This window comes from Natator depressus, chromosome 7, assembly GCF_965152275.1.
Source record: "Natator depressus isolate rNatDep1 chromosome 7, rNatDep2.hap1, whole genome shotgun sequence".
In the NCBI taxonomy this organism is placed as follows: domain Eukaryota; kingdom Metazoa; phylum Chordata; order Testudines; family Cheloniidae; genus Natator; species Natator depressus.
The window spans coordinates 111,583,736-111,603,362 of record NC_134240.1 but is presented as its reverse complement, the minus strand read 5'-3'; the positions used below and the strand labels follow the sequence as shown (position 1 = coordinate 111,603,362).

Genomic DNA, 19,627 nt, shown 5'->3' with positions numbered 1-19,627 from the left:
GGAATTACAGAAGCAGCTTTGCCTCTCCTGGAATTGACACCTCCTCATCTATTGTTGGGAGTGGACTACATCCACCCTGATCGAATTGGCCCTGTCAACACTGGCTCTCCACTTGTGAGGTCACTCCCTTCTCTTCATGTGTCAGTATATTTATGTCTGCATCTGTAACTTTCACTCCATGCATCTGAAGAAGTGAGGTTTTTACCCACGAAAGCTTATGATCAAATAAATCTGTTAGTCTTTAAGGTGCCACCGGACTCCTTGTTGTTTTTGTGGATACAGACTAACACAGCTTCCCCCGATACATAACTTTAATTGTAACTTTAATAAAAGGTGTAAAATAGACTAGACCTTGTACTTGTGAATGTATGTGTGGTCACTATCCTTGGTCTTTTGTTTTCCTAGAGATTAACTCTGAAGCAAGTAGCAGAGGTGACTTTCACTCTGTTGAGTTTGAAACTAGGCACTAGAGCTGAACACATAGTGGTGTAATACAACATTACTAAATTCATTTTAAATAAAATAAAAGGCTACATTTCCACAAATCTGGTCATGATCCACAGCAGAAGGGATGGAGGGAGGGTATTGGAATACAGATAGAGACCACACATCTTGAAGATGGTATTGCTGGCTGCAGTACTGCTGTCCCCACAGCTGTACCTACAGAAGAAGTCAGGACCCACGCATAATATCTTGTAAAAGTGCGTATGGAGTCTTAGAATGCTGGGTCCTGGATCTTTCTTTAGCTGCTTGTCCCTCGAAGGAGTTGGGTTCTAAACTCCATCCCTTTAGTTGACAGAAGAGGCAAGCATTTCTCAAAGATGTGGCAGGCTCCAAAACAGCTTAGTTGATTTGAAGGGCCACCCTAGAAGGGCCAGAGAGCTGGAGGACGTCCAATAGATCGTGTGTGTGTCCTGGACCTTTGAGAGGTATCTGGAGCTTGGTTGCTATCCTCTGTAACAGTTCCTGATACCACCTGTGATCATCAGGTGTGGAGGATGACAAACCTATTAGAACTGGCAGGACTGGTGGATCCGGCTCAACTTCTTCTTCTGTAAACTTTGATGGAGCCAGTTAATATCAACAGGGAGAGGGAGGGTGGGTGTGATTCTTGCACAGATCCAGGACATCTGCTGTATGGATCCTACAGAGTCCAGGAGGCAGGATTGGCCGGGGGGGGGGGGGGGGGAGGAAAGACACCTCCAAAGCACAGTATACCAATTGGCTGTGGGGAGTCATATTCCAAAGGAGGTGGAAGGTTCCAATACCTCGTGTGGGTTCTATCCCGGCTTGTTTCCCTCACATGGGAAGATTCATTTGGAGCATCAGATTCACTTGATGAAATAATCAGCTTCTGCCCTACCAGCAGTGCCTGTGGTACTGGTAGGAGGATGTTCCAAGTGGTAGGAGAGGATCCTCTTCTTCTTGTGGTGCTCTCTTTGGGTGTGGGAGTGTCTCTAAGAAGAGCTGGGACCAACAGAAGAGGAGATTGGAAGTAGAACAAAGTGAAAATATTCTTTGATGAGGTAAAAGTTTCGGTCTTTCCTGGCATTTGGGGAGCCCCTGAGGAGGGAGGCCAGCAAATCCAGGGTGTCTGATGGTCTAGTATTTGGAGGATCCCACATAGACTACATTGGAACTAACAAAGCATGCAGCTCGCAGATAAATACAGTTTTTTTGGTTTGTGGGACAGAGCTAAAATTATTATCAGATCTTTCTTCCTTCTCTCCTTTTCTTCTTAAACAGCAGGATTATGAGAACCTAACTCCTTAGGACCCACACACGAAAACTCACCTGACTTGGCCCAAGATGGAGAAGGATGTTTTTTTTTACTTAGAGGCAGATCTGGATGGGGAATATATCCTTATGCCTATACTCACAATCCCTAGTTTCATGAGAGTTTCTTAGGCTTAAGAGTTTTAGCCTGTGCTCCAGAGCTCGTGTTTAGAGGGGCACTGTTTGCAGTCTGAGGCCACTATACGGATCTGAATGGGGTCTCAGCCTGCTCCATGAAGGGCAGCCATAGACAGAGTTCTCGTCCCTCATGAGTTCGGGAAGGGAAGGATCAGCAGATACTGCACTTGGTGACGATGTGAGCCTCACCGAGGCAATAAAGGCAGCAGTAGTGTTCATCAGGGAGAAAGAAAGGGACAAGAGATAGTTCTTGAATGCTAGGACTCTTAGCACAGTCCCTCTGCAGAGAATAGCTTCCCAGGGCGGGGAGAACTAATCTAATGTAAAAACACTGCAAACACCATGTCTCATCTACTAAAAATACTAACACTATTTACAAATTATTGGGGCTGTCAATTAATCACAGTTAACTTATGCGATTTACTCAAAAAAATTAATCGCAATTAAAAAAATGAATCGTGTTTAATCACACTTTTAATCTCACTGTTCAACAATAGAGTACCAATTGAAATTGATTAAATATTTTTGGATGTTTTTCTACATTTTCAAATATATTGATTTCATTTACAATATAGAATACAAAGTGTACAGTGCTGACTTTATCATTTTACAGTGTAAATATTTGTAATAAAAAATAACAAACAAAATACACGGTACTTTTCAATTCACCTCATACAATACTGTAGTGCAATCTTTTAATCATGAAAGTGGAATTTACAAATGTAGATTTTTTTTTGTTACATAACTGCACTCAAAAAAACAAAACAATGTAAAACTTCAGAGCCTACAAGTCCATCCAGTCCTACTTCTTGTTCAGCCAATTGCTAAGACAAATCAAGTTTGTTTACATTTATGGGACATAATGCTGCCCACTTCTTATTTACAATGTCACCTCAAAGTGAGAACAGGCATATGCATGGCACTTTTGTAGCTGGCATTGCAAGACGTGCCAGATATGCTAAACATTCATTTCGGCCACCATTCCAGAGGACATGCTTCCATGCTGATGATACTTGTTTAAAAAAATGCGTGAATTAAATTTGTGACTGAACTCCTTGGGGGAGAATTGTGTGTCTCCTGTTCTGTGTTTTACCTGCATTCTGCAATATATGTTATAGCAGTTGTGCTATAGGTCATGTTATAGCAGTTGTGACTGGTTGGATCACAGAAACCCCTTTGGGACTGCCACCTGATGTGCCTAGACTACCTCTGAGCCCGTTTTCCCTGCCAGCTTGGGACTTCAATATCTTGCCTTGTTTGAGCCATACACACTTGCCTGCTGTGCAAACAGATCCAAGTCTGAACCACGTTCCCTTACAAGCTACAGACTTAACTGAAAACAGCTGAAGAAGTGCTCCTGTCTTCAGCACTCAGATGCCCAGTTCCCAATGGGGTCCAAACCCCAAATAAATCTGTTTTACCTTGTATAAAGCTTATACAGGGTAAACTCAAATTGTTCGCCCTCTATAACACAGAAAGAGAGATGCACAGCTGTTTGCCCCCCTCCCCGGTATTAATACTTACTCTGGGTCAATTAATAAGTAAAAAGTGATTTTATTAAATACAGAAAGTAGGATTTAAGTGGTTCCCAGACAGAACAAATTAAATTACCAAGAAAAATAAAAACAACACACACAAGTCTAAGCCTAATACAGTAGAAAACTGAATACAGATAAAATCTCACCCTCAGAGATGTTTCAATGAACTTCTTTCACAGACTGGACGCCTTCCTAGTCTGGGCCCAATCCTTTTCCCTGGTACAGTCTTTGTTCCAGCTCAGGTGGTAGCAAGGGGATTTTTCATGACTGCAGCCCCCTTTGCTCTGTTCCACCCCCTAATATAGCTTTTGCACAAGGTGCAACCACTCTGGGTTCCCACTCCTCCTTATAAATGGAAAAGCACCAGATTAAAGATGGATTCCAGTCCAGGTGACTTGATCACATGTCACTGTAAGACTTCATTACCTACTTGCCAGCACACATGGATATAGGAAGACTTACAAGTAAACAGGACAATTGGTTGTAAATGGCTCTGGTTAGTGGGAGCCATCAAGATCCAAGCCACCATTAATGGCCCACACTTTGCATAATTACAATAGGACCTCAGAGTTATATTTCATATTTATAGTTTCAGATACAAGAATGATACACTTATACAAATTGGATGACCACACTCAGTAGATTATAAGCTTTGAAATGATACCTTGCAAGAGGGCTTTTGCATGAAGCATATTCCAGTTACATTATATTCACACTCATTAGCATATTTTCATAAAATCATATGGAGTGCAACGTCATAGCAGTCTCGGATGATGACCCTGCACATGCTGTTCGTTTTAAGAACGCTTTCACTGCAGATTTGACAAAACGCAAAGAAGATACCAATGTGAGATTTCTAAAGATAGCTACAGCACTCGACCCAAGGTTTAAGAATCTGAAGAGCCTTCCAAAATCTGAGAGGGACGAGGTGTGGAGCATGTTTTCAGAAGACTTAAAAGAGCAACACTCCACTGCAGAAACTACAGAACTGAAACCCCCCTCCCCCCCCCCTAAAAAAATCAACCTTCTGCTAGTGGCATCTGACTCAGAATGATGAAAATGAACATGCGTTGGTCCGCACTGCTTTGGATCATTATCGAGCAGAACCCATCATTGACATGGATGCATGTCCTCTGGAAGGGTGGTTGAAGCATGAAGGGACATATGAATGTTTAGCACATCTGACACGTAAACATTTTGTGACACCAGCTACAACAGTGCCATGAAAACACCTGTTGTCACTTTCAGGCGACACTGTAAATAAGAAGCAGGCAGCATTGTCTCCTGCAAATGTAAACAAACTTGTCTGTCTGAGCAATTGGCTGAACAAGAAGTAGGACTGAGTGGACTTGTAGGCTCTAATGTCTTACATTGTTTTATTTTTGAGTGCAGGTTTGTTTTGTTTTTGTTTTTTACATAATTCTACATTTGTAAGTTCAACTTTCATGATAAAGAGATTGTACAACATTATTTGTATTAGGTGAATTGAAAAATACTATTTCTTTTGTTTTTTACTGTGCAAACATTTGTCATAAAAATAATATAAAGTGAGCACTGTACACTTTGTATTCTGTGTGGTAACTGAAATCAATATATATGAAAATGTAGAAAACATCCAAAAATATTTAAATAAATTGTATTCTATTATTCTTTAACAATGCAATTAATTACATGATTAATCACAATTAATTTTTTTAATTGCTTGACAGCCCTATAAATTATATTTACAGGTATTCAAGTAAAGGAAGATTGAAGTGACACAGGATTCCAACTCAGATCATGTGGCGGTAAGAAGGAACTGGGGAGGTATCAGTCCACACGGCCCTTTATACTCTTGGTCCAGAGCATGAGAAGACAAACTATGCATGTCAGACCAGACATAGGTTACTAAAAGTTTCCCAACTCAGTGTATGATGCACATGCGTACCCATGTGCGGAATACACACAGGGACCATCAGTTGAAGAACCACCATGATTTACAATACTATCAAATGCACACAAGAGTCTTGCATGAAATCCATGTTTTGTGCAATGTCAAAGGAGGCGATATGATCCCCCCGCCAAATTTTTTTTTTCAAAAACATGTCTATTTTTCCCCTTGCTGTTTATAATAATGAGCCCTTAGAATATGGCCACTTCTGTTTCCTGACAGTTTTCCCTTCCATTGTGTCATGCAGTACATTATAAACATTCGCAATCCCACAGGGACGCGATCAGCCTAAAATCCAGTCACTTCTTTAAAATGATTTAGAAGTAGTTTCAGGTGCTCCTAACAGCTGTTAATGTTCTTCTGTTTCCCACACAAACAGGGGCAATTGACTAAGATCCCAATCTAGGCAGGTTCTGATCATGGTCTTAACTGACGAACAGGAGAAACATGACTACCTACAAAAGCTTCAACTTTCAGTTACAGTAATCTTATTACTTGTGAAAAAAATGATGGTAACTAATATAAACATGCAGAGTGACTTTTTTTTTTTTTAGTTGATGGCAGTCCTATAATGGCAATTACTGGATCCAGTAGTAATAAGAACAGAGTAACTGGTTGTTAGTGTCATCGGTTTTTTTAAAAGGCCTGAATACATAAATGTTTGCATAGAGAATTTGGTTGTTTTTGGTGCCATTCAGCTGGATTCTCTTACACTTATGATTCAGCCAGCTCTCCATTCATCCTCCACCTTCCCCACCCACAAGTTCTGGGACTATGTATTTTGAGAAATACAGATGTCTTCTGATTGAATCCATCTCTGTCCACAGCTGTTGCCAATGGCAATATCCAGAGTTAATCCCTCACAATCAACTCAAGACAAACTGGTTTGAACCATTCACATGTATTAATTCATTTACGCCAAACGAATGTGAATTCGCTACCTTTGCAGGTGAAGCATTTGATGTGAAAATGCTTGGACTGGACACGGAGCACTTCGCCTTTACATGGCTCCTCACATTTATGGCAGTGGATGACAGGCTTCTCAGTGGAGTGGTGAGGTTCTTGGGAATGGGCCACTGTAAAAATAAAATATATCATTGTCAGAAAAGGACTACAGGGTTTTCCTCCCTTCATAGATCTATGCTCTCAGCCACCAGTGAGTGGTATATAATCTCTCATTAGATTACATTGTACACCCATACAACAAATTAATATGTTAACAGAGATTCTGTGCATCTGTACCCTTTCCATAAAATGGTGTTTTAAGCCATGCACAATATCTGCCTTATCGCACTGAGACAGGCAGGGAAATAGAAAGAGAACAAATCCCTTAGCGATTTTGCAAAAAGAAAAGGAGTACTTGTGGCACCTTAAATTGGTTAGTCTCTAAGGTGCCACAAGTACCTCTTTTCTTTTTGCGAATACAGACTAACACGGCTGTTACTCTGAAACCTGTCATTAGTGATTTTGGTCACTCTCCCTGTCACTGATTCCACAAGTACTGCCTACAGTTCCAGAGGGCATACCCAGTGTGCATGAAGGCATACAACAAGCAAGCAGGGCAGCATGCATAACCTGAACAGGAAACCCAACCCAAGCAGAATGAACAGAAACACAATGCAAATTTGGGAAGTCAAATCAACACAGCTACTTGGGTTTAAGTACTACTTACTGCATTAGAATCCTATCTGATGTGAGGAGTTAGAGTCCTAGGGAGGGATGTGATGCACAGAAAAATTGGAGTCTCCCTGCTACTGTATACAAGAGTGCAAGCACAGAAACATGTGTCTGAAGTTAGAAGAATAAACGGAAGCCATCTGGCTTGTTCTTACTCCTGTTGACTTCAACAGAATGTAGCTCTTGTGCGTAAAGGAACAAGCCAGACTTAGGAAATGCTGTAGAGCAGTGGTTCCCAAACTGGGGTTTGTGAACCCCTGGGGGTTTGCAAAATGTTACAGTGGGTTCTTGGGAAAAAATTCTCTAATGGCGGATAGAGCTGTCCCTAGGGATCCCAGCCAGCACAGGGCCAGCAGTCCGAAGCCCCTGGACTTCCAAGAGCTAAGCAGATCAAAGCAAGCAAATCTATCACACTGAGGAGATTTAAACTTCAAGACTCCTTACAAGAAATGGAAAGGGAAGTGGATATTTTTTGCTGTTTTTAAAATTAAATAGGCAGCTAGTATTGTTTTTAAAATTATTATGAAGAACAAGTTTAAGCTTTGTTGTAACATGCGTTGTTTGCCTGGACTGCTCAAGACCTGAATGCTTGTGTAGGAGGAACTCTGAGTTGGCTTCTTAAATACCTTCATGCTGTTTCACATCTGATACTTCTTGATGAAACCTAGGAGCCCTGTCTTATATCAGGCTTATTCAAAGTGATACAAGCTACGAAAGTAAAATCTTGGAAGAGTGTTGCCATTTTCATAATAATATAAAAATACTGTAAAGATAAAATAATTAATAGTGTGTAATAAGCATATCATAAAAACAAATTTTATATTTCCAAGATCACTGCTTTTATAATTTACTCAGGTAAAGGAGAAAATCCCTGAAAATATTCATTTTTAGGAGGGGGATCGCGAGACTTGACATTTTACTGAAAGGAGTTCACAGGTTGTTAAAGTATGGGAACCACTGCTATAGAGGATAGAAGTGGGCAAATTCATCCTCAATTTAAGCTTGCAAAGTAGCCAGAAGAGAACTTGGAGCACCAACAAGCAATATCTACACTTTTCAGCACAATTCCCAAGCATAGACTCACGGAATGGTTGGGAAAGAACAGTGATAAGGGGAAGAGTATTCTGTGTTTTGCTCACACAGACATTCCACTTTGCCCTAAATTCTTAACTTCAGTAAGTACCACGAGTAGCTTCTAAACAGGAGCAGAAGTAAAGATCTCATCAGTGTTATATCCACACTTTACTGTGCTAATAAAACCGTGACTGCTCCATATTTTACTTCTGACCGGCAATGTTTAACTTTCACTTAAGAGCTGTCTGGAATGAGGCTAAGTACCCAATAAACCCCTCAAGGACTGTAATGGAAAAGCATGGCTGCATGGGATAAATCAATACAGAATTTGGCTCAGTTTGTGTTATCTGAGGTAGTTAGTGGTGCCTCAAACAATGCCTGTGATTTTTCTTCTTTTACTAGCAGAAAGTTGTGCTCATTATACTATTCTCAAAATAGTGACATTGCTCACCAATATATTTTTTGGATAACACATACATGCTCTGTGTTTCTACGTTCCTTGAATCTCCATATTGCCTTCTGCTGCCATTTAGATAAAGTTCTATCGGGTACGTATTCGTGGCATATTCAGCACCATACACTTTGAGTACTAAGCCCATTGCTCTCAGACCCTTTCCCACTGCTCTGCTCTCAACTCCTCCTACTCCCTCGCCCTACAGCTTGCCAGACATCCTTCCTGATCACGCTCTGACACTCTCTCTCACTCTAAACTTTGCACCTTCCTTCGCACCACTGTTTACAGTCACCACAGCCTCCCATCTAGTATTTGCCATGCAAGTTCCCCCTCTTCCTTCAATAAACTTCTGGAAATTTACCTACCACTTCATCAGGTACTTTTGCTATAAAGCCACTCTGTTTTATTCTTTTTTGTACGTGCTCATATCTTTAGAGCATAAATTTGTTGTGGAAGAAACTTCACTATTTTGTACAGTTTATCTATTCTGCACATTTGGTGGGCAATACATAGTAAACAGAAAGAAAAACAGTACTGAACCTAAAGGAAATCACGTATTTCAGGCAACAATTTATATCTTCAAATTCAGCTAAACTTATAATTCAGCGGCTGTCATTTGGTTAGCGCAGTTTTTCTATTTAAAACATTTAGAGAAAGCTTAGCTGCCTGGATTCCTTGACTGAAATATGAAGCTTTACCTCTTCCTCTGTGGTACATATCATCTCATCTATATCCCTAGAACTGTGATTCAATTCACATGAGTAAGCAGAACACAGAGGGGGATACCAACTAATATTTTAATTAGCAGTTACTTCTAAATAAGAACCCATAAGTACATTGCCTTGAGTGAACCTCTCCTAATCTGTAATGCAATACTATTTTTGGAGTGGAAGAGCAGAGGTTATTCTTCCAAGCAAGACTATTAAATAGTGTATTAACTTAAAGTGAGCTGTAGCTCACGAAAGCTTATGCTCCAATAAATTTGTTAGTCGCTAAGGTGCCACAAGTACTCCTTTTCTTTTTGCGGATACAGACTAACACGGCTGCTACTCTGAAACCTGTATTAACTTACTTACAAGTTTAAGCAGCACAATAGAAGAAGAAAAATCCAAACCTATTAGAAACTCCTGCCTTGTATTATTTTAAAATACTATGAGCAAAACTTGCCTCTCTGATCTGTATGGTTGAAGATAATAGCAAAGCTCCCATTAGTAACCCCCCGCCCCACAATATTCTGCTCTAACTCCTTAATAAATTCTGTGCACACCAGAGTCCTGATCCCCCTTGTGCATCTGAGACAAGAGTTTTGCCCCATATTTGGAATGAAATAAAAGGCAAATAGGGCCAAAACTGGGAATCAATATTGTATTGACAGTAACGAGTTAACTTTCTCATTACGGCTTGCCTTTCAGGGCCATTTAAGTTAACACAATGCTCTCAGCTGCCAGGTCCAATCTGTGCTCTCTGATGGAGCAAATTACAGTGCCCATCATACTGGCATCAGCTCTCGCTTTGGTATCGAGGTTCAACAACCAACTGCTGCTCCTTCCCAAGGAGTCACTTGCAAGCTTTTCCTTTTGGATATCTATATTACACAGCAAAGGTTTCAGTGCCAGAGGTGATTCTTTTCACATTCACCAGCGAGCACATGATAGGGAATTAAAAGGGGGGTAGGGGGAAGAGAAAGAGTGATACACCATGCGGGAGAATGGTCATGAAACTACTCCTGACTGCAGACCCCTTTAAAAACAGGTTTATGACGAACATTCAGCTGCAGTCAGAAAAATGATTACGTACAAGTTTATTGGACACTTGTAAGCTGGAGGCTGATTTGGCAGTGGGGCCCCTGAGCAGGGTTTAGCAGACATCTCAGCCTGGCACTGGAAGCCCCACCTATATCAGCAAGGACACCTCTACTCCAGAAATGATTTACCCTCTGGATTTTTGCCCTGGCAGGGATGGGGCCAGAGAGTTGCTCTAAAACCCATGGTCAAGGCTCTGCTAATCTAGTCACCAAGAGAGGAAGGATGGCCCAGTGGTGAGGGCACCAGCTTAAGACTTGAGATCTGGGTTTGATTTCGTGCATGACCTTGATTTCGTGCACTTAGCCTTTCTGTGCCTCAGTCCTCCAGCTGTAAAATGGAGATAACAGCACTGTCTCTCACAGGGGTATTGTGAGGCAAAATGCATTAAAGATTGTGAGACACTCAGACACTAGGGTGATGGGGGCCATTTAAGTAACTCAGATAGTAAACATGGTCGTACCCCTTCCCCATCCATTTTTGGGGATGCTCTTCACTAGAAAATAAGGCTGTGTTAGACCACGACCTTGAGAATCATGTTAATTCACATTACTTTAAAGCATCAGCCCAGACAGGCTCCTGAAGGCTATGTTCGAACACTACCTTATTTTCTAGTCAGACAAGCCCTAGGCATGGTGCTGGCCAGCTCAGGACAGACTTTTCAGCAGAAGGAGGTCTTGCCCTGGGCTATGCTAGCAAATGCCAGAACCACCCAGGCCTGAATCAAGCCCCTTGTTTAGAAGATCTTTGCAAACCTCTGGAGAGGTGAAAGAAAGCCACATCATCGTGAAGGCAATTACAAGTTTGCCATTTCCCAGTAACTAGGAGTATCACCTGCTTTAGAATAATATGCAAAGTCTTATAATAAAAAAAAAAATCTGTAAACATCTCAAACACTTCTCTAAAATATTTTTTACCAAATTAAAAAACAAACAGATAAAGCATATATAAACAGAAGGATTTTGTGAGATGAAAGACAGTCTAACACAAAGCTTCCCATATGTATAGCATATGGTAATCAGCATCTTATGGCAGCAGCCATCTTTTTGTTCTGTTTGTACAGCACCTTGCACAATGGGGTTCTGGTCCAGGACTGGGTGTTCTAGATGCTACTGCAATACAAAGAATAACGTGCATACATACCACAGAGCTAGTGTGAAATTAATGAAATTCAAGTACTCACTGACACTAAGACAAAGTTGCATCAGTGTAACTAAAAGTGTAATTTCATACTGAGGTAACTAAGCCAGAGCAAGTCTGTGCTGATACTTGACTCAGTTGAAACCTGATATACCCATTTAGCTCATCAGTACATTTAATGGAGGAGGCAAAACTGATACACCCAGTTTTAAATCAGTGTAAGATTCCACATAGGGGTTTGCACCAGTTTAACTAACCAGACTTTTAAAAACTAGATTTAGTTGAACAAGTGCAACTTGTGTGTAGAAAAGCCCTAAAAGAAATGCTAGTAATACAGTGATCAAAAATGTGTGAGTATTTCTTTGACTATTTAGCTAAATTTATCTTTTTCAAGCTTAACTGTGAAGCCTACATTGTATATATTGAAGTCTTAGCTGTTACAGTGCTTCCAGCTTTGCTCTAAATTCAATCCATGCAAACAAGAGATCACCAAAACAAATTTTCAATAATGTTTCTTGTTAGTTTGTAGGGCAGATACAATTTTGGAAGTTAAATTGTGTGCTGGAAACAGCAACAGGGCCATTTCCTTTATAAAGAACCAGATTTGAAGCCAAAATTATGTGCAGAAGAACTGTCCAAGACAAAATTAATTTAAGTTCCTGGGCTTTTTAACAAACCAAGTTAATTAAGACATTGTCCCTTAGTTTAGTACAGGATTCCACTAAGTCAACAAGCCACATAGGTACACTGTCTGTCAAATAGCTCACTTAGCCCTTTGAGTGTCCATGCTATGAACAGGACACACAACAGTCCTGCTGCCCCCTTTACCTGGGCTCTTTTTTCCTACTCAGAAAAATCAGTTACACCATTTTTAAGTGGAAACACACATCAGGTGCCACAGTTATTTGAGGAGACAAGAATCCTCCAGTGCTGCAACCACTTGGTGTTTGGAGTCTTGCTTTACAGTAACCTCACTAGCTGGGTGCATTTTCCAGCCACCTGCTATTCTTTAAGGAAACCTCATCTTAGTCATGATCTGGTAATGTATATTTTATTGCATTTTGTATCTGTGCTACACTGGCCTAAATCTGGAGTAATTCCACTGGTCTAGATTTGCAACAGAGTAACTCAGTTCAGAATCCAGCCCTTTGGAAGTAATATTAAAGTCGGCTCTATGAGAGAGACCTAATTTAAAAGAAGTGGCAATGCCCATCTCCCAACACACTGTTCCAAAGACAGAGACTGATAACACAACTTCCACTTGACTAAAGCACGTTCCTTAGGGTGACCATACATCCTGTTTTGGCTGGGACAGTCCCTTTTTTAAGCCCTGTCCTGGCCATCCCAACTTTTTTGGTGATGATCAGTTGGCAAGAGCAAATGGGACAAACGCCCAGTTTTGCCAAAAAAAGTGGGGTGGGAGGCAACTCCTAGCGGGGCATAGAGGAACGTGTGGGGGAACGGAAGGGCAACGCCAGCCCACGCGGGGGGGAGGGAGGGCTCAGATGAGAGCATGGGCCGAGGGTGTGAACGGCACAGGCTGGCCCCACACAGGCAGGTGGCTCCTGGGCCTGGTGGGTGAGCGTTTCGGGCCGAGGAGGGAGGGGGATTGGGGAGAGTGGGACGGGCCAGCCCCACATGAGTGCAGCTCAAGCCAACTGCTTACGCTAGCCCTAGGTTGGGGAGGAGGGTAGTTGGGCTAGCCCAGGCTGTGTCCCATTTTCCCTTTTGGGAAATATGGTCGCCCTAGGGGTGCGGTGCAAGGGAATGTGAAGAGGTGAGCAGTGATGCCAGTCCTGCACGGGGAGGGTGGGGGGGAGGAAACAGGGCTCCATCAGGGGAGGGGAAGAAAAAGGGTTCCAGCATGCAGAGGGCAGGCAGGATTCGAGTGACCAGAAACAGCCTGGAAGGGGCGGGCGGCGGGGGAGGAGGGGGGAAGAGATTCAGGCGAGCAGCTGGGCTGGTGGGCTCGGGCAAAATAGCTGAGGCCAGCCCCGTGGGGTGTCCCATTTTCCCTTTGGGAAATATGGTCACCCTAACGTTCCTAAAATAAAGGGACATTTCTTGTGGGAGTTTTAAATCTGTAATGTCACTGCTGCCTTCTGAAAAGCAGCTCCTGGGACAAAAAGGGCAATGGCCATTGTGTGTATCACTGTCTTAGCCAAGGACAGTCACTGTTTAGCCCACTCTACCCCCAACTGGAAATTACAGCCATTACTTGAACAGTAACATTTCTAAGATAAAAAAAAAAACCTGAAAAAAGAAAACAAAAACGGCAGCCACTCGATATTTCTGTGCCTGAACCTTGCTCCTAATGCAAGACTGTTTTGGAAACCAAAGCACCATGCTGATGAATGCTGACTCAACTGCAGGTTCTGCTGGCAGAGCTCCATACCTCTGCTGCAAACCACAGAAGAGCTTGGCTCTTTACCACAAATCAGAGAGACGCTTCTGGGAAACGTCTCACTAGGAGGATGCGCTAAAGGCGAGGTCACAGCAAACACACTGGGCCCAATCCTGCTCCCCACTGAAGTCAATGGCAAAACTGCAATTGAAGGGGAGCAGGATCTGGACCCGCTGTGCTTTAGAAAGTATTGACTTTTGTCTGAGCCTCATTAGCACTTGGTCATTTTCCAGATTCAGACATATTTGCACATTGGCAGACTCAGCTTGGCAGGCAGGAAACAGAGTCACACTCTTCCAGTCTGCAAGGCAAGGTGGATTGATTTAAATAAGGATTTAAGTCACCTAAAGGAAAGCCTCGATTTTAATCAACGTTTGTATTGGTAGTTCATTTATTTTCCTAAAAAATGGTGCACTCTCATTGGTTGCTATAACAGCTAAAACATGTTGATTTACAACTAAACAGAGCCTTCACACTAGATCTGGAATGTGCGCTACCTAGGAGGGTACACTATAACTACATACATTTATTTAAGCAATTATTTAGCTTAATCTATAATTTTATTAACTGTACAGTTTTAGTAGGTTAGAAAATGGTGACTGATATATGGCTTATTTACTAAATATTAATTTTGTTCAGGATTTGTGTCAAGCTGCATTAGGGTGGTAACTAGAATTTAAACACAAAATAGCAGATAAAATGTATTTTTATGAAACAAAACAAGCCTTTAATACAGTACATGACCTATTGTGCCACATTTATAAAACTTGACTTCAAAACTTGGAATCAGAGGAAAAACAGATTTCTTTATAGAGAAAGGAAGCCTTTAACTCAACATCAAGTGATTCATCTCCTGTGTCCACTCCCAGTTTCTGGCAATCATGTAGCATATGCCAAAGTAGAGAATGAGGTGAGTCATTTGAGTTACCCATCTAGATATGGGAGGCACAAGTCGTATCTATTCTAGCCTAATCCTGTAAAAGGAAACTTGTCAATTCCTTAGCAAAAAAGGGTTGGGAATAATTTGGCAACTGTTTAGCAAAGGGACTTGAGAATAACTAGCACTTTTTCTCATTAATGCCATAACACATGTTCTGTCAGTCTCAGTTTGCCCACTAGAATTAATGAAGTGCACCTAAGTTATCTATTCTCAAGGCTTCTATCGATAGCTAGAGAGGTGACTTATGGGCATGATCACAGCATAAAAACTGATGGTTCTGTTTTGACTCAGCGTGGTAGCTGTGTTAGTTTGTATCAACAAAAACAACGAGGAGTCCTTGTGGCACCTTAGCGACTCACAAATTTATTTGGGCATAAGCTTTTGTGGGCTAGAACCCACTTCATCGGATGCATGGAGTGAAAATACAGGAGCAGGTATAAATGCATGAAAGGATGGGGGTCAGTTTACCAAGTGTGAGGTCAGTCTAACGAGATAAATCAATTAACAGCAGGATACCAAGGGAGGAAAAATAATAGAAGTGGCAATTCTTCAACAAAAAACTTCAAAAACAGGCATCAATGTGAAGCTGCAAAACTGGAATTAATTTGCAAACTGGATGCCATCAGATTAGGCCTAAATAGAGACTGGGAGTGGTTGGGTCATTACAAAACCTAAACTTAACTTCCGCAATACCAGGAGCAAAAAGAGTCCTGTGGCACCTTATAGACTAACAGACGTATTGGAGCATAAGCTTTTGTGTGTGAATGCCCACTTCGTCGGATGCATGTAGTAGAAATTTCCAGAGGCAGGTATAAATATGCAAGCAAGAATTAGGCTAGGGATAACAGGATGAGGCCCTCTTCTAGCAGTTGAGGTGTGAACACCAAGGGAGGAGAAACTGCTTTTGTAGTTGGCGAGCCAGTCACAGTCTTTGTTTAATCCTGAGCTAATGGTGTCAAATTTGCAAATGAACTAAAGCTCAGCAAAAAGAAAAGGAGTACTTGTGGCACCTTAGAGACTAACCAATTTATTTGAGCGTAAGCTTTCGTGAGCTACAGCTCACTTCATCGGATGCATACTGTGGAAAGTATAGAAGATCTTTTTATACACACAAAGCATGAAAAAATGGGTGTTTACCACTACAAGGTTCTCTCTCCCCCCACCCCACTCTCCTGCTGGTAATAGCTTATCTATAGCGATAACTCTCCTTACAATGTGTATGATAATCAAGGAGGGCCATTTCCAGCACAAATCCAGGGTTTAACAAGAACGTCTGGGGGGAGGGGGGGGAGGTAGGAAAAAACAGGCCCTGTCTATTCAGGGGACACCATCACAGGGCCTAATAACATCAGCCACACTATCAGAGGCTCGTTCACCTGCACATCCACCAATGTGATATATGCCATCATGTGCCAGCAATGCCCCTCTGCCATGTACATTAGTCAAACTGGACAGTCTCTACGTAAAAGAATAAATGAACACAAATCAGATGTCAAGAATTATAACATTCATAAACCAGTCGGAGAACACTTCAATCTCTCTGGTCACGTGATTACAGACATGAAAGTTGAGATATCACAATAAAAAAAACTTCAAAACCAGACTCCAGGGAGAGACTGTTGAATTGGATTTCATTTGCAAATTGGATACAATTAACTTAGGCTTGAATAGAGACTGGGAGTGGCTAAGTCATTATGCAAGGTAACCCATTTCCCCTTGTTTTTTCCTACCCCCCCACCTCCCCCCCCCCAGACGTTCTTGTTAAACTCTGGATTTGTGCTGGAAATGGCCACCTTGATTATCATACACATTGTAAGGAGAGTGATCACTTTAGATAAGCTATTGCCAGCAGGAGAGTGGGGTGGGGGGAGAGAAAACCTTTTGTAGTGGTAAACACCCATTTGTTCATGCTTTGCGTGTATAAAAAGATCTTCTATACTTTCCACTTTATGCATCCAATGAAGTGAGCTGTAGCTCATGAAAGCTTATGCTCAAATAAATTGGTTAGTCTCTAAGGTGCCACAAGTACTCCTTTTCTTTTTGCGAATACAGACTAACACGGCTGTTACTCTGAAACCTGAAGCTCAGCAGTTTCTCTTTGAAGTCTGGTCCTGACATTTTTTTGCTGCAGGATGGCTACCTTTAAATCTGCTATTGTGTGTCCAGGGAGGTTGAAATGTTCTCCTACAGGTTTTTGTATATTGCCATTCCTAATATCTGATTTGTGTCCATTTATCCAATACTAATTTCTCCCTACTGTTATTCACACCTTCTGGTCAACTGTCTGTAATGGGCCACTCTCTTACCACTTCAAAAGTTATTTTTCCTCCCCTGGTATCCTGCTGTTAATTGATTTATCTCATTAGAATGACCTCACACTTGGTAAAGCAACCCCCCATCCTTTCATGTATTTATACCTGCTCCTGTATTTTCACTCCATGCATCCGATGAAGTGGGTTCTAGCCCACATAAGCTTATGCCCAAAGCAATTTGTTAGTCTCAAAGGTGCCATAAGGACTCCTCGTTGTTTTTGTTTTGACTCACTCTCTCTCCACTCATTGCAGAGGCTATAGCAACTGAGATACTTCTGCCCATTACCTAAATAGTAGCCAGCACATTGCATGTCAGCACATCTCCCCCCCAGAGATGTGTTTGTTCTTAATTATCTCATCTGTACCGTGCTCCCAAGAAACAGACTCTTTCGAAAGGAAAAACAAGGCCTTGAAGATAATAATGATAAAGAGGCGTCGATAGCTAGAATGGTAGGTTGGGATAGTTTATAAAGGAAAAAAAGAAAAGAAAAGAAAAGAACATAAGTAGTTGTGGATAGCTTTTATCAGTCTACCCAGCTGTTAATTTATATGAAAAAGTTGGATGAAAAGACTTCTGCATACTTCTTAATTATTTTGAAAAGTCTAGGATTAAATACACTTTTAAAAAATCAATATCAATAATATATATGTGTGTATACACATCACAAGGATAAAACCGGGGTGAGCTGTAACTTTAAATAAAGAGTAAAGCAAAGGTAGAATAAACTGAAAAGACTCTGGTGTTCATTATTATCAAAAGCAAAAAAAAAAAAAAAAGCGTACATCAAATGCACCAGTAATAGTAAAAAGTCAAGGGGGATAAATAATTCTACAAAAATATATTAGCCAAAATTAAATACTGATTGAATCTTAAAAATATGGAACAAGAAGTGTTAATTTTCTCTCTGACCACTTTGTATCCCACAACCCATCCCCCACCCTCCTTTCTTCCCTCTTGTGTCTTTTAAGGCCTTTATGCTGCAAACACCACCACATGCAACAGCTTGTGGAATGAGGGTCTTAGGCCTCAGCCCGAAGAGACTTTTGCACATTCTAAATTTTAAGCATGTGAGTCCTTCCAGTGAAGTCAGTTATTTGATCCCAGCACTCATTTGATCCCATTTTAAACCCCATTATATAATGTTTATAAAAATGTGACATATGTGCGTGCAGTGACTGGCGTAATTTGCTTGACAAGTTCAATGGTGTTTTTGATAAATGATTTGCAAAAGATTAAGAAAATTAGGTATATTCAGTATGGGGTATTTTCTCATCTGGCCACACAGGGGCTTACAGGCCAGATTCTGATCCCACTTATACTGGTGTAAATCTGAACTAACTCTATTGAAGATCCTAGCCTTTAGTGGGGGATTGTCAAAAGTATATGAGTAGTGACATAGAAATACAAAGTTCTATTGACTTTCAGTGGGACAAGACATTTATGATAATTCTACCCCTAAGTCTTATTGATATTAATACAGGTAGTTCCCCATGCTTTAAGATGCAAATACACGGCAGAGCGAAAACTGAGTCGTGTAATATGCTTATGCAATCTATCATAACATACAGCTTATGAGGACCATGGTCCAGATCCAGTGCTGGTATCAATTTTCAGATTTACACCAGCTGAGAAAGTGGCCCCCTACTGAAAACTTTCCTAGTTCACTGAAGCTATATCTACACTACACACCACTTGTGGTGGCATATAGTGTACATGTCACTCCTCACCACACAGTGAAAAGCACACGGTGTCCACACTGTGGTGTGTAGCTACAGTGTCAGTGAAAGGCTCTGGCAGGGGGAGGCAGCGGGGAAAGGCTCAGCCTCTTTCTGCTGCCTCCCTTCTACTGGCGCCTTTCCCTGAGGCAGGGAAGGGATCCACAGTGAGGAGCTGCCCTGCAGAGGAGAAAGGCTCCAGCAGTGGGACACTACACTGGTAAAAATAGCCATGTAGACAGGGAGGCACGGCTTGTGCAGGTTATCATACCTACACCCTTCAGGTGTGTATTTACTCCTCTTGCCTAAATTGTGCCTCACGCCTATGCTGCTGTTTATACCCCTGCCAGAGGGGCTACGTGGGTATGTACTCTATTCGCTGCTGAAAGGAACATGCCGTGGAGACATACCTTGAAATGACCAGATAGCCCCGAGCTTCATTTAATTAATGATGGAATTTCACTGTTGGCCACACAGTTTTAGTTACAAGACAAATGCCTGAAGTGTCTCCTAAGAAAACGTCTAACCTGGTGACCAAATTGTACATTCTACAGTGTGGCTTGTCTTGTAAATACAGAGACTTCAGGCAGTTACAGTATTTTATACTTCACATATGTTAGTCAATGCTGGAGAAAAACAAGAATCTTTTCCACAAAACAGCTAACAAACCAGAGAACTACACAGTTAATGCAGTATGTTCACATGTAGTGCCTGAAGCCAAATCAA

General features: G+C 41.5%; 1 protein-coding gene across 8 annotated transcripts in view; it reads right to left on the bottom strand.

The window, feature by feature from the left end:
• ABLIM1 (actin binding LIM protein 1) overlaps window positions 1-19,627 on the bottom strand; it is a 311,243-nt gene that overhangs the window by 169,672 nt on the left and 121,944 nt on the right. For all 8 annotated transcript variants that reach the window (XM_074959284.1, XM_074959287.1, XM_074959282.1 and 5 more), the window contains exon 2: window positions 6,324-6,458. In XM_074959284.1, coding sequence (XP_074815385.1) covers window positions 6,324-6,458 — 135 coding nt within the window. The remainder of the gene's footprint in view (window positions 1-6,323; window positions 6,459-19,627) is intronic.